This window comes from Pleurodeles waltl, chromosome 9 (genome assembly GCF_031143425.1).
Source record: "Pleurodeles waltl isolate 20211129_DDA chromosome 9, aPleWal1.hap1.20221129, whole genome shotgun sequence".
Classification (NCBI taxonomy): Eukaryota; Metazoa; Chordata; class Amphibia; order Caudata; family Salamandridae; genus Pleurodeles; species Pleurodeles waltl.
The window spans coordinates 120,412,233-120,430,411 of record NC_090448.1 but is presented as its reverse complement, the minus strand read 5'-3'; the positions used below and the strand labels follow the sequence as shown (position 1 = coordinate 120,430,411).

The window sequence follows — 18,179 nt, the reverse complement described above, 5'->3', positions numbered from 1 at the left end:
AATTCAATTTATGATTTTGCACAATTCAAATATTAATCCTTGATAAAATAAGGCTCATACACACTTTCAACACAGTAGGAGTCTGAGAGGCTGATTTAGATCTTGGGGGTAACGGTCCGGCTGTTGTATTTTCAACAGAAAACCCGTCTGCCACCGTGACGGTCCACCCGCAGTATTTAGATGCTGCTGGTCCCATAGATGAAAGCCTGCATTTGAACCACTGTCCCTGCCAAGAAACACTGCCTGCATTGATGGTGGGAGAGGGAAAAGTGGATGCCGCTGGGACCTCAGCTATCTTTCCCACCATGCACATTTAAATGTGCCTTACTGCCAAGAAAAAAGTGGCAGTCCAACCTCCATGTCTGAGTTGCTGGATTGTTGGGGGAAAGGGAGAAAACTCCCCTTTTTTCACCATTCCACATATTCTTAGACTGGATCTGACTGGACAACACCTGGTGCCATTAACCCACAGAGAAAACACAAACCCTTGTTGCCAGACTTGTAGGTAGAGACGCCGCATTGCCAGGGTACATTGGGTGGGCACTGCATGGGAGATCAGGACCACTGCAGGCATATACATGCCACAAAAATGTTTTAAATGAATGTGACATGCATATGTGGGGTACACAATGGTGAGTCTTTTGGCTGGGGATACAGTGGCACAACATGCACATCCCACTCATCTGTCATCATTCATTGCAAAATGAATGCTGGGACCACAATGATGGTACACTCCCACTGGACAGCAGTGTCCTTGTGTGCGCATTGCAAGGGGACCTGTACTGGTAGGTGTTAGAAATGGGGTCTTTCGTTGGCTGTCAGGTTACCCCCTGTCCAAGCAAGGGCACTCACTCTAGTCAGGGTAAGTCACACACAATCCAAAGTATCCTGTGCCCACCCGCTGGTAGCTTGGCACTGAGCAGTCAGGCTTAACTTAAAAGGCAATATGTAAAGTATTTGTGCAATAACACCACAATAATATACCACACAGGTTTAGAAAAATATAGAAAAATATAGAATATTTATCTGATTAAATGCAGGTCAAAACGATCAAGATTTGAATAAGTACACGTTAATATATCACTTAAGAAAATGATAGAAAGAGTCTTTAGTTCTTAAAAGCAATAAGTGTCTCTTGCAAGCACAAAGTACCTGATTTGCGTCTAAATTATCTGCAAGCAACCGCACAGGAGGAGATGCGTGGAAAACTGGGAAGTGTGCATCAGTTTCTCTTGGCGGAAACAAACGATGCATCAATATGCCGCACGGGCCTTTCATCAATTTCTGGCGTGTAGACTTGGATCCTCTTCGGGTTGTGGGGTATTTGGATGCCCCGGGGATGATGCGGAGAAATTCTGGGCTTGTGGGATGAAATCATAGGAGCTGCGTCGATCCGGTGGGCGATGCAGGGGAATTTCTGTCACACGGCATCGATTCCTCTTCGCAGGAAGTTGGGCTGCCTCATTTCCGCTCGGCAATGACTCGATCCAGTGGGCCGTGGGTCGAAGTTCCAGTTGCAACACTGGTGCTGAGTCATTCTCCACTTGGGGAACGGGGCTGTATTGTTCCGGTTTGGCATGCAGTGATTTTCTCACCGCAGTGCAGACTGTGTGTCAATTCTGGCAGGCTGTGCATCAATTTTTCGCCCCACAAGGAGTTCTTTGCAGAGATGAAGTCTTTTTGGCCCTGAGACTTCAGAAAACAGGAGGCAAGCTGAATCCAAGCCCTTGAAGGGCACTTCTCAGCAGAACCAGAGGACAGCAATGGAGCAGGGCAAAAGCAAGGCAGCAGCCAAAGCAGTCAGGTGAGTCATTTCAGCAGTCAGGCAGCTTCTCCTAGCAGGTTGCAGGTTCTGTTTCAGAGTTCCTTTCCCAGTAGGTATCTTGTCAAGAAGTGTCTGAGTTGGTAGGGTCAGAGGCCCTGTTTAAATACCCAAATGTATCTTTGATGTGGGGGAGACATCAAAGAGTGTCTTAGAAGTGCATAAGGTCCCCTTCAGTTCAATTGTGTCTTCCAGCGTCCCAGTAGGGGGTTTGGCAGTCTATTGTGTGAGGGCAGGCCACTGTCCTTTGACACGTAAGTGTCAGGCGCTCCACCCTCCCAGCCCAGGAAGACCCATTCAGTATGCAGATGTGACTGAGCATCCTGTGTTTGGGGTTGTCTGAGTGAAATGCACAAGGGATCTGTCAACTAATCCAGCCAAACGTGGATGGTAAGGCACAGAAGGCTTTAAGTGCAGATAAATGCTCACTTTCTAAAAGTGGCATTTCTAAAATAGTAATATTAAATCTAACTTCACAACAGGGTTGTATTTTACCATTCTGGCCATACTAAATATGACCCTGTTACTCCTTTCAGATCAGAATCTACCACTCAAACAGTACACAAGGGTTGCCCTAAAGCTAGCCTATGAAAGGACCAGGCCTCACAGCAGTATAAAATGAATTTAGAAGTTTTACACTAGCAGGACATTTAAACTACACAGGTACATAGGGGGTCATTATGAACAGACCCCCCTGGGACCTCTCCGGCCACATAATGAACATTCTGTTGGGCCGGTGGGCGGAAACATTGTTTCCGCCCACCAGCCCACCAGAATGCCTGGCCGGGACATTGCCGGCGGCTCTACCCATAAATCCGGCAGTGACCTGTGCGATGAGGCACTGCACAGGGGCCCCTGCACTGCCTGGTCCCCAGGGGGACCCCAGAGCACCCTCTCTCGCTAGGGAAAGGCTGGTGGCTGTAGGGATCATTAACTGAGGGGCAGCAATGCTGCCCTGTCAGATGATGATTCCTTCCACCGCCAGGCTGCCTGTCAGAGGCAGCCTGACGGTGGAGGAGGGCCGCCATGCATACATTATATGGCGGTTCAGCCCGCCATGCGGGTGGTGGGCTTTTCACCCACCGCCAGCAAGGTGGGCTGAACCGCCGGGGTCCATAATGACACCCCTAGCCTGCCTTTTCCCCACATAGCACCCTGCCCTGTGGGGTACCTAGGGCCTACCTACAGGGTGACTTATATGTAGAAAAAGGGGACTTTAAAGCTTGGCAAGTACTTTTAAATGCCAAGTCGAATTGGCAGTCAAACTGCACACACGGACCTTGCAGTGGCAGGCCTGATACTTATGTGGGTGGCACAATCAGTGCTGCAGGCCCACTAGTAGCATTTCATCTACAGGCCCAGGGCACATGTCCACTTTTATTAGGGACTTATAAGTGAATTAAATTAGCCAATTGGGTATGAGCCAATGTCACCATGTTTTAAGGGAGAGAACATATGCACTTTAGCACTGGTTAGCAGTGGTAAAGTGCACAGAGTCCTAAAACCAACAAAAACAGTGTCAAAAAGTGGAGGGAGGCAGGCAAAAAGTTAAGGGTGACCACCCTATGGCTATTAGGTCTAACACTAGGTTTGTGCTATCTATTATGTATGTGAGTCAGTACATGTATGTGTGTGTGTGTGTGTCTGTGTGTGTGGATTGGCTGGTTGAGGTGGAAGGAGCTGGAGTGGGTGATGTTGTTGTGTTTGCATATGTGCTACTTGCATGTGAGACCAATGTTGTTGTGTATATTGTGTTGTTGTGATTTTGTCATGTGTGGGTGCAGTGTTACAGGTGTGTGTCTGTTGTGTCATGGATGTATGTTAATGTGTGTTTTGCCATGTACGGGTTGTGTTGTGTTGAAATTATAATGGATGATGCTGTGTATGTGGTGTGTTATATAGTGTGTAGTGCATCACTGATGGACAGTGTGTGTGTGTCACTTACCTCTATTCAAATGCCCCTGCCATTGTAAGAGGTCCAGTGGGTCCTACCACCATCTCTCTTTATCAGCAATCCTGCACCAGTCGTCCACTTGCAGAGCTGTAACAGCTAAATATGGCGGGCGGAACTGCGTCGTCTTAACAGTCTTCACTGGCCTGCCATTGACACGACTTGGCGGTAACACTGCCAAGTTTTAAATCTGTTCCTGCATCTTTTTTCCACAATTAAAAACCACTATGTTGTTCATAGCATTTGTACTCAAATTGTAAGGAGTAAATTACCTTTACACATATTTTACACATATTTTGTCTTTGGGTAATGAACTGACACCTAGCCAAATGGAACATTTAGGTGATTGGAAAAACTAGTTCTACAACACCCCATTCAGAAATCTCAGAAAAAAGTGAAGACATTTTTGTTAAAGGCATTTGAGATGGTGGGTTTGTGTTTTATAAGGTCATGTGATACATAGAGCTCTTTGTGTAGCCTTACACTCAGACTTACCTCTTCATCAGGTCATTTAGTAATTCCTCATCAAAGGGTTGTTGCCATACATTGACAAAAAAATGTTTAGATTTACTGTTCTGTTTTTTCTTTTCCTTCCAATGTACTTTACTTGGGTATGACCAGTCTCTGTTAGACTTCTTCCTGTAGTCATTGAGTTTTTTACAGATGCTTGTGAAACTGAATGCCTTACTTGTTGTACTTCTGCTCTCATCTCTAACTGAAAGATTGATTTTCTTACCCACTATATTTCTCTTCTGTATGTCTTCCCTTGCACCTACTCTTGCCTATGATTGTGAGACATCTACCCTGGCAAGTGCCACTAAAACAGCCACTCTTCTTGATTCCGCCTCTGTTAATACGTTTCTTTTCAGCAATACTTCAATACTATATCTCTCATTTTGAGGTACTCACCTATACTATGGACTTTAAAGGCAACATTCTGGTTATTCCTGCATAATTCTGAGTTGCCAACCATCTTTTTATTGCTGAAAAGAAAAGTATTAACGGAGGCGGAATCAAGAAGAGTTGCTGTTTTAGTGACCTTCTGACAAGTGCAGCCATGGTGGTAGACCATCAGTGATTTATTGTGTACCTCTGGTGACATAGTAGCTCTCCATTACATAACAGTGCCCATTTTTGTTATACAGTAGGTGTTAGAAATTGGGTCTCTAGTTGGCAAAGGTATGCACTGTGTCCAAATAGGGGCCACAATGCCAGTCAGGGTAAGTGAGATACACAACCTAAATAAATTAACCTGTGCTCACTCTCTGGAAGCTTGGCACGGAGCAGTCAGGCATAACGTAAGAGGAAATGTGCAAAGTATTTGTGCAACACACTTAAAATACAACTCTGTGAAATCACCACAAAAGACCTCATACCACTTAAGCAGAATAGAGAATATTCATCTGACTAAAACAAGACCAAAATGACAAAAATCCAATAAGTTGAAGTTGATATATGATATTTGAAATATTAAATGTGAAAACAGTTCTAAGAAGTCACTAGTGATCAAAAGGTTACTTAAGGTTGTGAGTAACCTGTGTAAATTCAAAATCCAGACAGCCCACGATGGAGGTTAGGTTGCTTCCAGAACCCACGCAGGGCCCACTGAAACAGTACCTTTGATGGAGCAAAGCGTCAACACAATGCATTGATATTACTACTGCACTTGAGGCACTGTGTTGTTGTCGGGCTTTGTGGAAGTGAATGCAATGCATTCTTGTTGGGCCATGCAGAGCGTCATCGGGCTGTGCAGTCAGTGAATCCGCTGTTGTTGGGCAGCTGCTATGTCACTGTCAATAAGCAATGCAACAATTTTTCTCACGCATTTGGGGCGATGCGTTGCAAATTGCAGGTTTTAGGTCCAGAACCCAGATGTCTCTGAGAATGCAGTAAAGTAGGGGCAACCCAACAAGTCTTTGGAGATTCTTGGGTTCAAGGATGTAGAGATACAGGTCCAGTCCTTCTCACTGCAGGCAAGAAGTATCAGGCAGAAGGCCAACACCTCAAAGTAGAAAAGTGGCAGTCCTTCCCACAGCACAGAAAGCAGTAGGTCAAAAAAGCAATGCAGATGCAGAGTGGCAGTCCCTCCTGGCAGCAAAGGAGTCCTTCTTCCTGGCAGAGTGTCATTAGTTCCAGTAGAGATCTGATTTGGTGGGGTTTCAGGTCCAGTGCTTTTTTTCAAATGTGGCTTTGAAGTAGGTGAGACTTCAAAGAGGCCTTGGAAGATCATATGGTCCCTGCCCTTCCTTCCCTGGTTCCAGGCACTCTACATGAGGTTATACAGCCCTTTGTGTGGAGAGAGGAACAGCCTTATTTAGGTGCAAGTGAGGAAGTGATAGTTCCACCTCCCCATCAGCCTGGTGATGGGCCAATAGGATGGAAATGTCACACTACAGGTCCCTTTGTGTGTGACTTTCTAGATGGAATGCACAAAGCCCAGCTGTCATCCACCCCAGATGTTTATTCAGAGACTGGCGGAGGCACTGAATGGTTTAAGTAAGAAAATGCCAACATTTGAAAAGTGGCATTTTCAGATTTACAATTTCAAATCCATCTGCACCATAAATTGTGATTTTAAATTGTGAACACTGCGGACACAGGCTCTGCAGTGGCAGACCTGAAACATGTTTTAAAGGCTACTGTAGTGGGTGGCACAGTGCTATAGGCCCACTAGTAGAATTTAATGTACAGGCACTGGGAATATATAGTACACTTTACTAGGGACTTTAAATATTAAGTAAATTAAATATGTCAATTATGGGTAAGCCAATGTTAACATATTTTAAGGGGAGAACACCTGCACTTTATCACTGGTCAGCAGTGGTAAAGTGACCAGAATCCTAAAACCAACAAAAATGAATTCAGAAACATGCGGAGGGACAAGTCAAAAAATCTGAGAATGGCCCAGTAGAAAGGGCCCTTTCCAAACACAGGGATTGGTTGCAACATTTTATCATAGTGACCCATCAGTTACATAAATTTGCATTCCAGGTGATATTGTGGGCCACTAATGAATACTATTTGCATATTTCTGCCACATTTAATTTGTTGTTAAAGTTCTGGTTATTGTTAGCACAATACTGGCCATTCCTACCCCTTTTTTCAGCATTCTCAACAAACGACTGTTGCTGACATACTAATTAATGACTAATCATTGTCATATCCTGAGCACTTTGGTGACATTCTAGAAACTCCTGGCTTACTTGTGTCCCATCAGTGACACAGTATCTTGGCACTAATCTAACTATTCCCAGCATTTTTCACAACATTTTGGCTCTTGATGCACAATAGTGGACCATCCGGTTATATTTGCCTAATAGTGGCCTATCCACTCCATAATGTGGGCATTTATGGCATTATTCTGGGCATCTCTTACATAACAGTCACAAAATCGAGGATATACTTGGAATGAAAGTGGCTCATTGTTGTTTTTTTGTAGGAATCCTTGACATAATTCTGACTTACCCTGCCAGAATGTTATAGAACATTCTTCCCATTTGGGGAAATCCATGGTATTTGATGATGATATAGGGCAAGAAAGGTGAAATCTGTCCATGTGAAAGCAGTAGAGTACTTATTCTAAGAAACGAAAGACTGAGTTTTGGGACCAAAATGTATTAATGTATTCACTAAAAAGGAAACAAAATACTTTTGCTGTTTCTTCATGAACATGTCAAACTTTAGGTTGAGCTCATTTAGCTCATTAATCTAAAATAGAAATGATGCAGATCATGATGTAATATCTATATTTTCAGAAAGTGGACAGATGACGTTTCAGACACAATTACAGCATTGCTGCAATAGGGCACTTACTGCTATTATAGTTATTTCATCACTTGTGTCAAAACATTTCATCGTTTTAATGCCATTACATTTGTATAGCCACTGTTGCCCGAGTGCTGAACATGTAAGACTGTTGTTAAAATGCCCACTCTTTGATCCTTTCAAGAAAAAGATTTGATGCATGGGCCTGTAGATTTTGTCTTGCTGTATTGTCTATGGACAGATAAACGTTTACACTTCCAGGAAGATTATCAGCAATAGTAAGTGGTTCAACATTTGCTGAGAATGTACTTGTGAAGGGTGGGAATGTACAAATGAAGTGAAGGTACATACAATATACATTTTGAGTAATGATGAAGGGCTATGTGAACGCGTGGAACTAGCTCTTTATATACTTTTTAGGAAAAATAGAGGTTTCTTAGAAAGGGTTGCTCCAACCACCTTTAGAGATAACAAGGCACTCCACACATTCAATGAAAATGTTCATTATTATCCCTCCAGAACCTCTGGATTGAAATGCATTGTTCTTCAACATGTACAAAATGTCCCTGTTGTGTTCCAACTTGTCCAGGGAGATGAACCCTCATTTTCTAAACTTCCATGGAGGAAGTCAGTCTTGCTTGATCAGCTCACCCAGTCAATCAATCAATCTATCAGGAACTAGTCACCCGTGAGGGTCTCAAGGCACTGAGGAGGGGGCTGGAAGGGGGAGGGGGGATGCTGCTATTGCTTGAACAGCCAGGTCTTGAGAAGTTTTCAATTTGTGGAATGCATTTTAGACTTACCACATAACATTTTGTAACCTCTTTTAAATTCATGATATAGAAATGTATGTAGGAACAAAGAACGCATAGAGAAAAAGCATTTTAATCTAGTGGACTCTTAAATGCAGCACTCGTGCACCGGACCTTTGAAAAAAGTGAATCTCTATCAACAATAGAAGTGGGGGCCCTTCTCTTACTACAACATGCAGAGCACATGAGGGAAGTATGTATCGTTTAGTGAGAAGCACATTAGGGGTGTGTCAGTAACGAAGGCCTTAGAACTCAGTAAAATACTATACTTTTGGTACAAAAAACTGAAATGTTCAGAGGTTACAGTAGGACACATACATTAGACCATATCTCAGTCATGAACATTAAGGGGAAGATTTAAGGAAAGTGGTGCTGCATCCTTGTGCGCTTTGGCGCCCCCCTCCTGCCACCATGTGTGTGCCATATTTAAAGGAAGGCACACCATGGCGCAAGGTAGGGGGCAATAGAATCATTTTTTTATGCTATTGATATACTCTGCAGGAGTAGTGGAAAAAGTTTGCAGAGTACATCAATAGCGTCAAAACAAATAACACCATTGCCCCCTACCCTGCGCCATGATGCGCTGTATTTTAAAAATGGCACACAAATGATGGGGTAGGGGTGCTAAAGGGCGCAAGAAATGTGACACCATACTGTGTGGGGTTGCCACTTTTCTTAAATATGCCCCTTGATTTTCAGGTCTCTGTAGCACTGCTTTGTTAATGGATGTAATAGCTTAGGTAAACTATCGCTCACCACCAAACCTCTGCTTACCTGCTAGTACTCCTCTTGAGATACCTTAATGATGTATTCCGCTTCCTATATTTCATGTACAAGATTAAACTCAACAATACCACTGTTGATTGTAAAATGCAATATTGTTGTAGTTTGTTAAGTGAACTGACAGCATAATGTTATTTATCCACATCGAAAAATGCACTAAAGCAAATTTTGTTTTTTTTAAATGTATCCAGCCATAGCAGAGGATTTCATGAACTGCCTAGCTGTGCTTTATTTTGCAGCATATGTTAACCACCAACCTGCTGGCATCCTGGCATGTGGGTTTTAGGTAGCTTTGTTAAATTGGCTATCTCGTGGAGGACCGGCAGGGTGCACTTATATTCACATTTGAATATGTAAATTTGTTAGATTTGTTTAATGGTTAAATAGTTCAACTTTAGATGAGCGTTGACATCTCACCTCTAACTACATTCAGTTTTATTGAATGAAATAATACTTTGCGGCACAAGGCAAATCCCAAATTAAATTCTGAGCTCCCTAAAACAAAAAAAAACAGTGACATGACATTAAACAATAACGCAGCAGTACAACAAGAGAAGGCTATTGTAACAGCTCAGATACACAAAGTGCAGTGTCGGAGGATTCCAAATGAGGACCTGTGCACAATGAACAGAATCATTGAATGCTCATTTTTAAAAATCCAATATTATGAATGTGAAACGTATAAAATAAGTTGATGCTTGTGTAACTGATCTCCACTCAATAACATTTAATCAGTGCTTGTTTTTATACTTTGAATTTCTATTATATAGGATGGGGTTTTATTTAAAGAATGCCATTAATGGTATAATGGTTTTGATTGTGATGTGTATCTTATTAAAGCCTTTACGATGAGAGCCAAAATAAAAAAACTCAAAAATAAGGGAGAAGGGGTGTTGATCTCGTCTGCAGCATCTTGAATTTATCTTGCAATTTGAACAGTCTTGCACGATAACAAAACCTCAAAGTTGTTTATCAGGTCTTCATTTTACTGCACACAGATTACTGCACTTTTCAATGAGTAAAAATTAAAAAACAGGATCTATAGGTGTGATTTTTTAGCCATAATCCTGGCAACAAGACTAATTATTTGAATTATATCGGGAATAAGATATTCCTAACTGTTGAACATTGCCCACAAGCACTGCCCAGGAAGAGAGACTGGTTAATTCGTTTTTCAGCGATAAGGAATTTATGTTCCACCATGGTATTACATTCATGAAGAACATGTCGTGCTTACCTCAATGAATAGAACTTCTTATTTTGTCCATCATATTCAATAAATTCATCAATTTGCTTCAACTTATTGAGGGCAATTTACAAAGTGATATACCTGTATGATTAATACTCATGTAGAGCCACTTCACATAATCTGTAAGGCAATGCTCAAAAGATGTACGCATATGCAGGCACTTTCTCTTATGTGTAGAGTTTTCCACCAGTGGTAGAACATTTTAGGTGCAAATGAGGGAGTGGATAAAAAGCAGCAGGAAGGAATATTAAGGCAGGGCATAGGATAGACCAGTGTTAATTTGTGAATAAAAACGTGCTAGTGCCCAAAGCTCTCTTCTGAGACACGTGGCTGCTGCAATTAAATGTGTGGGCACAGAGTACTGAGGCAGTGTAATCCATAAAGCCCTACACTGGAAACCACCGGCTCAAATTAAGCACTGGGTGTTAGACTTTTCATCCTTGGCATGGTCTCCCCTAACCTTTTGCCTCTGTTCCTCAGGTTGTTGATGTGTGGTGGGCTCTGTTTTTGCTGTTTTTGTTACTCTGGGCACTTTACCGCTGCTATCCAGTGCTAAAGTGCATGTGCTCCTGTATAAAATGTGTATGTAATTGGCTTTCCATGATTGGGCTATTTGATTTACTGGTAAGTCCCTAGTACAGTGCACGAGAGGTGACCAGGGACTGTAAATCAAATGCTGCTAGTGGTGCTAATGCGGGTGCTAGGTTCTGCCACCAGCATTAGAAGCCCTGTAAACATTTCTCACACCTGCCACTGCAGTGTCTGTGTGTGCAGATTTTAACTGCCAATTCGACTTGGCAAGTGTACCCACTTGCCAGGCCTAAACCTTCGCTTTTCAAACATGTAAGACACCCCTAAGGTAGGCCCTAGGTTGCCCCATGGGCAGGGTGCAGTGTATGTTTAAGGTAGGACATATACTAATGTGTTTTATATGTCCTGACAGTGAAATACTGCCAAATTCGGTTTTCACTGTTGCAAGGCCCATCTCTCTCATAGGTTAACATGGGGGCTATCTTTAAAAATGATTAAAGTTTAGATTCCCTTTGGGAGCAGGTAGACATGGAGATTGGGGTCTCTGAGCTTGCAATTTAAAAATATTCCTTTTAGTAAAGTTGGTTTTAGGATTGTGTGTTTGAAAATGCCACTTTTAGAAAGTGGAAATTTTCTTGCTTAAACCATTCTGTGACTCTGCCTTTTGTGGATTCCATGTCTGGGTCACTTTGACAGTTGGGCTGTTTGCACCTCTCTCTAGACAGTGACACATAGGGAGCTGGGGTGTAGCCTGCATATCCTGATGAGACATCTGTGCTAGGAGGGAGGGGAGGAGTGGTCACTTACACCTGAAAGGGCTGTGCCTTCCCTCACACAATGCAGTCTCCAACCCCCTGGTGTGTGTCTGTTCTGAAGCCTGACCTGGGCAAGGCAGGATTTCACAAACAAGAGAGACTTTCCTTTGAAGTAACTCTACTTCAAAGGGCAAAATGGTATAAGAAGGGCACCCAAAACCACAGACTTTAGATCACTTCTGGACATCGAGAGGAACCTCTGCCTGGAAAAGAGCTGAAGAGCTCAGGAGAAGTTCTGCCCTGCCTGAGACTGCAGTTGCTGCTTTGGCCTGTGCAAGAGGACAAAGACTGGACTTTGTGTACCTCCCTGCTTGTGAAGAAATCTCCAAGGGCTTGTCCTGAGCTTGCCTCCTGTTGTTGAAGTCTCAGGGCCATCAAAGACTTCTCCTGCCAGCACCTGGACTCTCTGCTGAGACTCCTGCCCTGCCAAGTGGTGCCCTATCCAGTTCTTGGGGCCGTGGAAGGTGAAGCTGACAGACCAAGACTAAAACTCCACGCAGACTGCTGTGCGGGGAAAAATTTGACACACCTTCCAAGATGTGGCTGAAAAACGATGCGCTGCCAGCTTCGCCACAGAAATCGACGCTCCACCTGCATTGTGGCTGGAAAATCAATGCACGGAGCTGGAAGAACGACGCGCAACACCCGCTGATTGAGGCTGTCAATGTCGCAATCTACATTGCGCGGTTTTGTTGATACCGTGCAACAGGATTTTTGCCGCAAACCTTGCTGGGCATGAAAAAGCTATACAACGCCTGCCTGGACCCAAGTGCTGCCCGGATCAATGCATTGCTCCCCTGCACGCCGACCCAACCGGAGAAGGAGAAACGACACACGGTCTCGCTTGCGGGTGAAAAATCAAAGCACTGCTTACCTTTTTTGATGCACACTCGCCCGTGTATGTTATTTTGACACTACCCAGGTACTTTTCAACGCTAACAGTGTTTTTACTGTTTTCTCAAGGATTTAAGACTCTTTTGTTTTTAAAATAATTAACTTGATTGTGTATGTTGGATTTTTGTAGTTTTGGTCTTGTTTTGTTTAGATAAATCTTTTCTATTTTTCTAAACCTGTGTTGTGTCATTTTGTAGTGTTTTCATTAAGTTACTGTGTGTGTTGGTACAAATACTTTACACCTAGCACTCTGAACTTAAGCCTGCCTGCTTGTGCCAAGCTACCAAGGGGTTGAGCGGGGGTTAGCTGAGGGTGAATCTCCTTTACCCTGACTAGAGTGAGGGTCTTTGCTTGGACAGGGGTTGACCTGACTGCCAACCAAAGACCCCATTTCTAACACTGGGACAGACTTACAAATTTAAAAACATGCATTCTAAGTCAATTGCAATTTACGGAAGTTACACACTTTGCTCCAGTTGTACTACTCCACTAACAGGCACAGAGCTACTCCAGTCAAGTCTTGGAATAAGTGCAAATGACCACTCATGTGTACTACATGGGAATTACACAAGCAATTGAGGTAGAGAATGGCACTACCCAAACAAAGAAAGAAAGAAAACAATAACTGTGTAATATCTCAACAGATTGCTGATTCCAATAGGTATCAAACTGTAAAAATATTTTAAAAATATAAGAATGTAGAACTGAAATTAACTTACTTTTTACAACTTGATTCACCTTTTGTCTAACACTATTTTATTCATACTCAAAAACATTGTTGCATATTGTTTGTCCCTAAAACACAGCACAACACATTCACACACAGACACACACATATACACACTCACAAACACACTTTAGTATTTGTGATGTTTGTCAGATGTATATAATTTTCCTCAGGTGATTTTTTTTACCCATTATTCATTTTTACCTATTATTGCAATTTATACTTTAAAATAGGATAGGTGGAAATCTCTACCTACACTTGTATGTCAGAATATTGATTACTAAAATATGAGTTAACATTAGAATTGTGGCTTAAATAGCTGTTAAAAATAATGTTCCCTTAAGTGCAGATTTCTTAATATTTACTTCAGTAAGTCAATATTTTTGTAAACAATATTTTGTGCATTACATTTTTGTCAGTTGATAATTATGTCACGCTAACACTATTATTGTCCCATACCCTCTCTACATTATGTAAAACTACATTTGGAGGATTTGTGCCTAAAATATTTCTTTTAAGTTACTAGTAGTAATTTTGCATTCATATTTTGCAGCGATTTTATGTGGCTGAAGATATCCCAAATGTAGAGTTATTCACAATGGAAATGTGGGCTTCGTTTTCTTAGCAAAACCACATTTTCAAATTCCAAACTTTCCTCCTTACCTTTGATTTTATTGGCAATCCTGGATGCATTGTCTCCCTTCAAACAATATTAATGAGCTCAACTGACGGAAATAGCACAGAGGCTTCTGTGATAAACATAACTTTACAGTCACCATATAAATTAGGATTGTGCCTTACCATCAGTGCGAGGAACTAAAGGTGTGGCAGAGCCAAGTACTCGGCTGCTTGTCACAGTGCTGGTGACCACGCACGTATAATTGCCAACATCCGAAGGCTCTACCTTTGCTATGTACAGGTGTCCAGTCTCCTGAGAAACAAATCTGCGTCCATCTTCTTGCACAAAGGATGGATACTCGTTAAAGATCCAAGCATATGAAAGTTCTAGAAGTATTGAAAATTTGGATAAAAAAGAACAAACTGGATTAAACAGAAATATCATTTAAAGCACCAATACAATTATATTCACAAAATAAGTTTTTATGCTGCAATAAGTATTTTTTTCTTTGCACATTTGTATATAATTTATATAGTGCACATAAACATAAACATTAAACAAAATACTACTCAGAACATATATAGAAATGTCACCATGAACATGATTATTGTTTATAAGGTTTTTAAGATCATATGGGTAAGTAATGTGCAATACGTTCATTAATCAAATATTACTTAGTGCAGCTTGCACTTTTTCTTTAGTATTTCCATACATCCAATTACAGTGTATTAAAGGACTAAGGTTCGGCATTCTCTGCCAAGGGAGTTTTGTGTGTGCCACATACAAGTTAAAGAGACCATCTTATCAATTCATTAGCCCAGATGCCAATGATAGATGCAGTAAACGTTTTAGACATTTTCTCATTCAGAGCTGAAATACATAGCTATAAGATATTGTGCTTTACAACATTCTAGTGCAGGGCTTTGTCTTACAATATTGCCAGGTGGATAATTTGTAAATTATAAAAGTGTAGCAAGACATTTTACAAATAATTATGCTTGAACAGCTCAGACTTTATCAAGTCACTAACAGAGAAATATAGATGGAAGTGGATCATGAACAAAAAAGTAAATAACTATGCTCATGTTTTAACATTACAGTACTTAACAACAATACTGTGCACAACATATTTACTATGTATCATCAGTTTAACCCATTGGTGGAGGCGTCAGCCACTGGCCGATGCACGCACTACCTCCTTGGTGAGGTTCATGACCAGTGTTACCCCGGGAGACGTGGAAGAACTTCTGTGTCTCCCGCGGCCCCTTCCTGCCCCTTTGTGATGTCAGCGCACCGTGAGGTGCGCTGATGTCACATTTTTCCCCACCGGAGCAGCAGAGCAGCAGGTAAGCGTCCTTTCCCTGCACCGGTGGGGAAAAAAAGGCCAAAACAGCCGCCATAGATGCCAGGAGACATTGATGGAAAGGGAAGTGTCTCCCCTTTTTCATAAATGCCTTCCTGGTACCATTTCCTGGCCATTAGTCGCAGCGCCACTACGATACATGGCCAGGAAACAACCCTAGACACCAGTGATATTGTTTGGGGGGGGTCGGCACCCATGTAAATGGGCTGACCCCCGTGGGGGCTAAAATATAAAAATAAAATGAGGTGGGGATCTTCTGGGGGGCAATTGCGCCCCCCAGATAATGAAATAAATGTTTTTTTTTTTTAAATGTGCTGACACCTGAGGGTAATTTCAATGCAGTAGTTTTCCCTGGGGGGGGGGGGGCGATTGTGTCCCCCCAAGGAATATTTAAAAGAAAAAAAAAAGAAAATGTTGGGGTCATCCTTTGGGCTCACCCCCTATGGGGGCATTTTTTATGCATGTGTGCTTTGCCACGATCGGTCCAGGGAAAGCACACATGTATATAAAAAACAAAGTGATGTAGAGAGTCAGTCTCCCTTTATATAGGTATCAAATTTATATATATATATATATATATATATATATATATATATATATATATATTATTTTTTTACATGTGTTGTTTTCCAGGAGTCACAATCTGCCCCCCAGGGAAATCACACATATATAAAAGTTATATATATATATATATACATATATATATATATATATATATATATATATATATATATATATATATATATATATATATATATATATATATATATATATATATATTAATATGTATATATAAATATATATATAGAGAGAGCGATAGAAATAGATCTGTCTTTTGCCTGGTGGTTGTTTTGATGCCATAAAGTAGCGCAGATGCCTGCTGCAAAGGAGATACATGGATTTGTATTTAGCTGAGTGGATTAGTAAAGCCAGGTGTTACCTGCGCTTTGAAACAAATGAAATATATGTGCGAGGGGGACTATGGATCTGGGAGAGATTTTTCAGTCGGCGGAGTCTGATCCGACGACATGATGACGACAGCCGTTCTGTCCCTTCGCAAGCACAGTCTGTGCAGCGGGACAACATCGGGTTAGTTGAACCCAGAGAGCAGGGTCATTTGGCCACAAGCAGAGAGAGAGTGCTCTCTTGGCAGTCCCCCTGTTAGCTCAGGCCTAAATTCCACCTTTTACTGGTGACTCTGGATGTAAAGTCGATACGGCCAACTTATTGCCAGTCTACTACATTCATCTATTTTTGGATGTTGACTTCCTTCAGGAAATGGTGCAGCAAACAAATTTGTGTGCAGACCAATTTCTGATGGAGCACCGAGGCACTCTAGGGCCACGTTCTAGGGCATGCCAGTGGACTCCCATTTCGCTGGTGGAGTTGAAGATATTTTTGGGCCTTACGCTTAAAATGGGGTTAGTGCAGAATCCCACCATACAGTCCTACTGGACGACTCTCATGGTTTGGGTAAACCCCATCTTCGAACATGAGCAGAGACCGTTTTTTGCTACTGCAGCGCATGCTACGTTTCAATGACAATTTTGCTGCATTGCCCCGGGACCATCCAGACCATCACAGGTTGTTCAAAATTCGGCCTGTCATGGAACATTTGGCTGCCAGGTTTCCATAGATCTATACTCCTGGAAAGAGTAAGCAGTGAATGAGTCCTTGATCCTGTACAAAGGACGGCTGTCGTTCAGACAGTACATTTCGAGCAAAAGAGCTCACTATGGCATAGAGCTGTACATGCTGTGTGAGAGCTCTTCTGGCTATGTGTACAGCTTGAGAGTGTATACAGGGAAGGACTCTACCCTAAACCCTGTAGGTTGCTCTCCCGCGTTAGGGGTCACAGGTCGGACTGTATGGAAACTTGTCCAGCCACTCCTTCACAAAGGTTATGCCCTTTATATGGACAATTTCTATATAGGAGGAGAGCTGTTCAGTGAGCTCTACAAAGCTTGCACTGTGGCCTGCTGTACAGTTTGTTGTAAATGCAAAGCATTCTCGCAGGACCTTGTTTGCAAGAAGCTCCAGAAACCCCGGAGTACTGCATTGCTTTCCAACGAACTGCTCGCAGTCAAGTTAGGCGTGATGTATAAGTGCTCACTAAAATTCATGATGAGAGCACTTCCCCCATCACGATTTGGGGTCAGATGGCCAAAGTCCACAAGCCCATCTGTATACTTGATTACAATAAGTACATGGACAAGAACAACCAGGTTCTTCAACCATACAATGTGTGTCGTAAAACTCACACTTGTACAAGAAACTGTTTACCCACCTGATCTAGATGGCAACATACAATGTGTATGTTGTTTACCATCAGACAACCACAGGACGACTCATGACTTTCCTTGATTTCCAGTTGTCTGTAATTGAAAGCATCACTGCAGTTACAGATGCAGCAGCAGCCTCCACATCATATGTTCTGGAAGATGTGGCAAGGCGGTAGAAGCAACACCTTGCTGATCACATTCCCAAAACACCCAAAAAGGACCATCCATGTCGTCGCTGTAAAGTGTGCTCAAAGCATGGAAAGCGGAAGGAGAGCTGGTACTACCCCATCTCAACCAGGCATCTGTGTCCCTACTTGCTTTGCGTTGTATCATACTAAAACAAAGTTCTGGGAAATCAACTGAAGTGGAGCTGCTGTGGGGTAATCCTTTCAGTGTTTGTACATGGATACCGAATGTCCATGGCCACTGCTTTGTTAGGCAAGCAGCCACAGAATTTTACTTCATCTACTTCAGGAAATCATGGACTTTTTTATGGCCTGCTTGACACCTATATCCACCGTCAGAACGTGGTAGGTGTTCTGTTCAATTAACGTGCATTATAGTCC

At 42.3% G+C, this 18,179-nt stretch overlaps 1 protein-coding gene across 1 annotated transcript in view; it reads right to left on the bottom strand.

Annotated features, from left to right (window-relative positions):
• LOC138258999 (contactin-3-like) overlaps positions 1-18,179 on the bottom strand; it is a 1,120,386-nt gene that overhangs the window by 343,439 nt on the left and 758,768 nt on the right. The window contains exon 6 of the mRNA XM_069206372.1: positions 14,151-14,354. Coding sequence (XP_069062473.1) covers positions 14,151-14,354 — 204 coding nt within the window. The remainder of the gene's footprint in view (positions 1-14,150; positions 14,355-18,179) is intronic.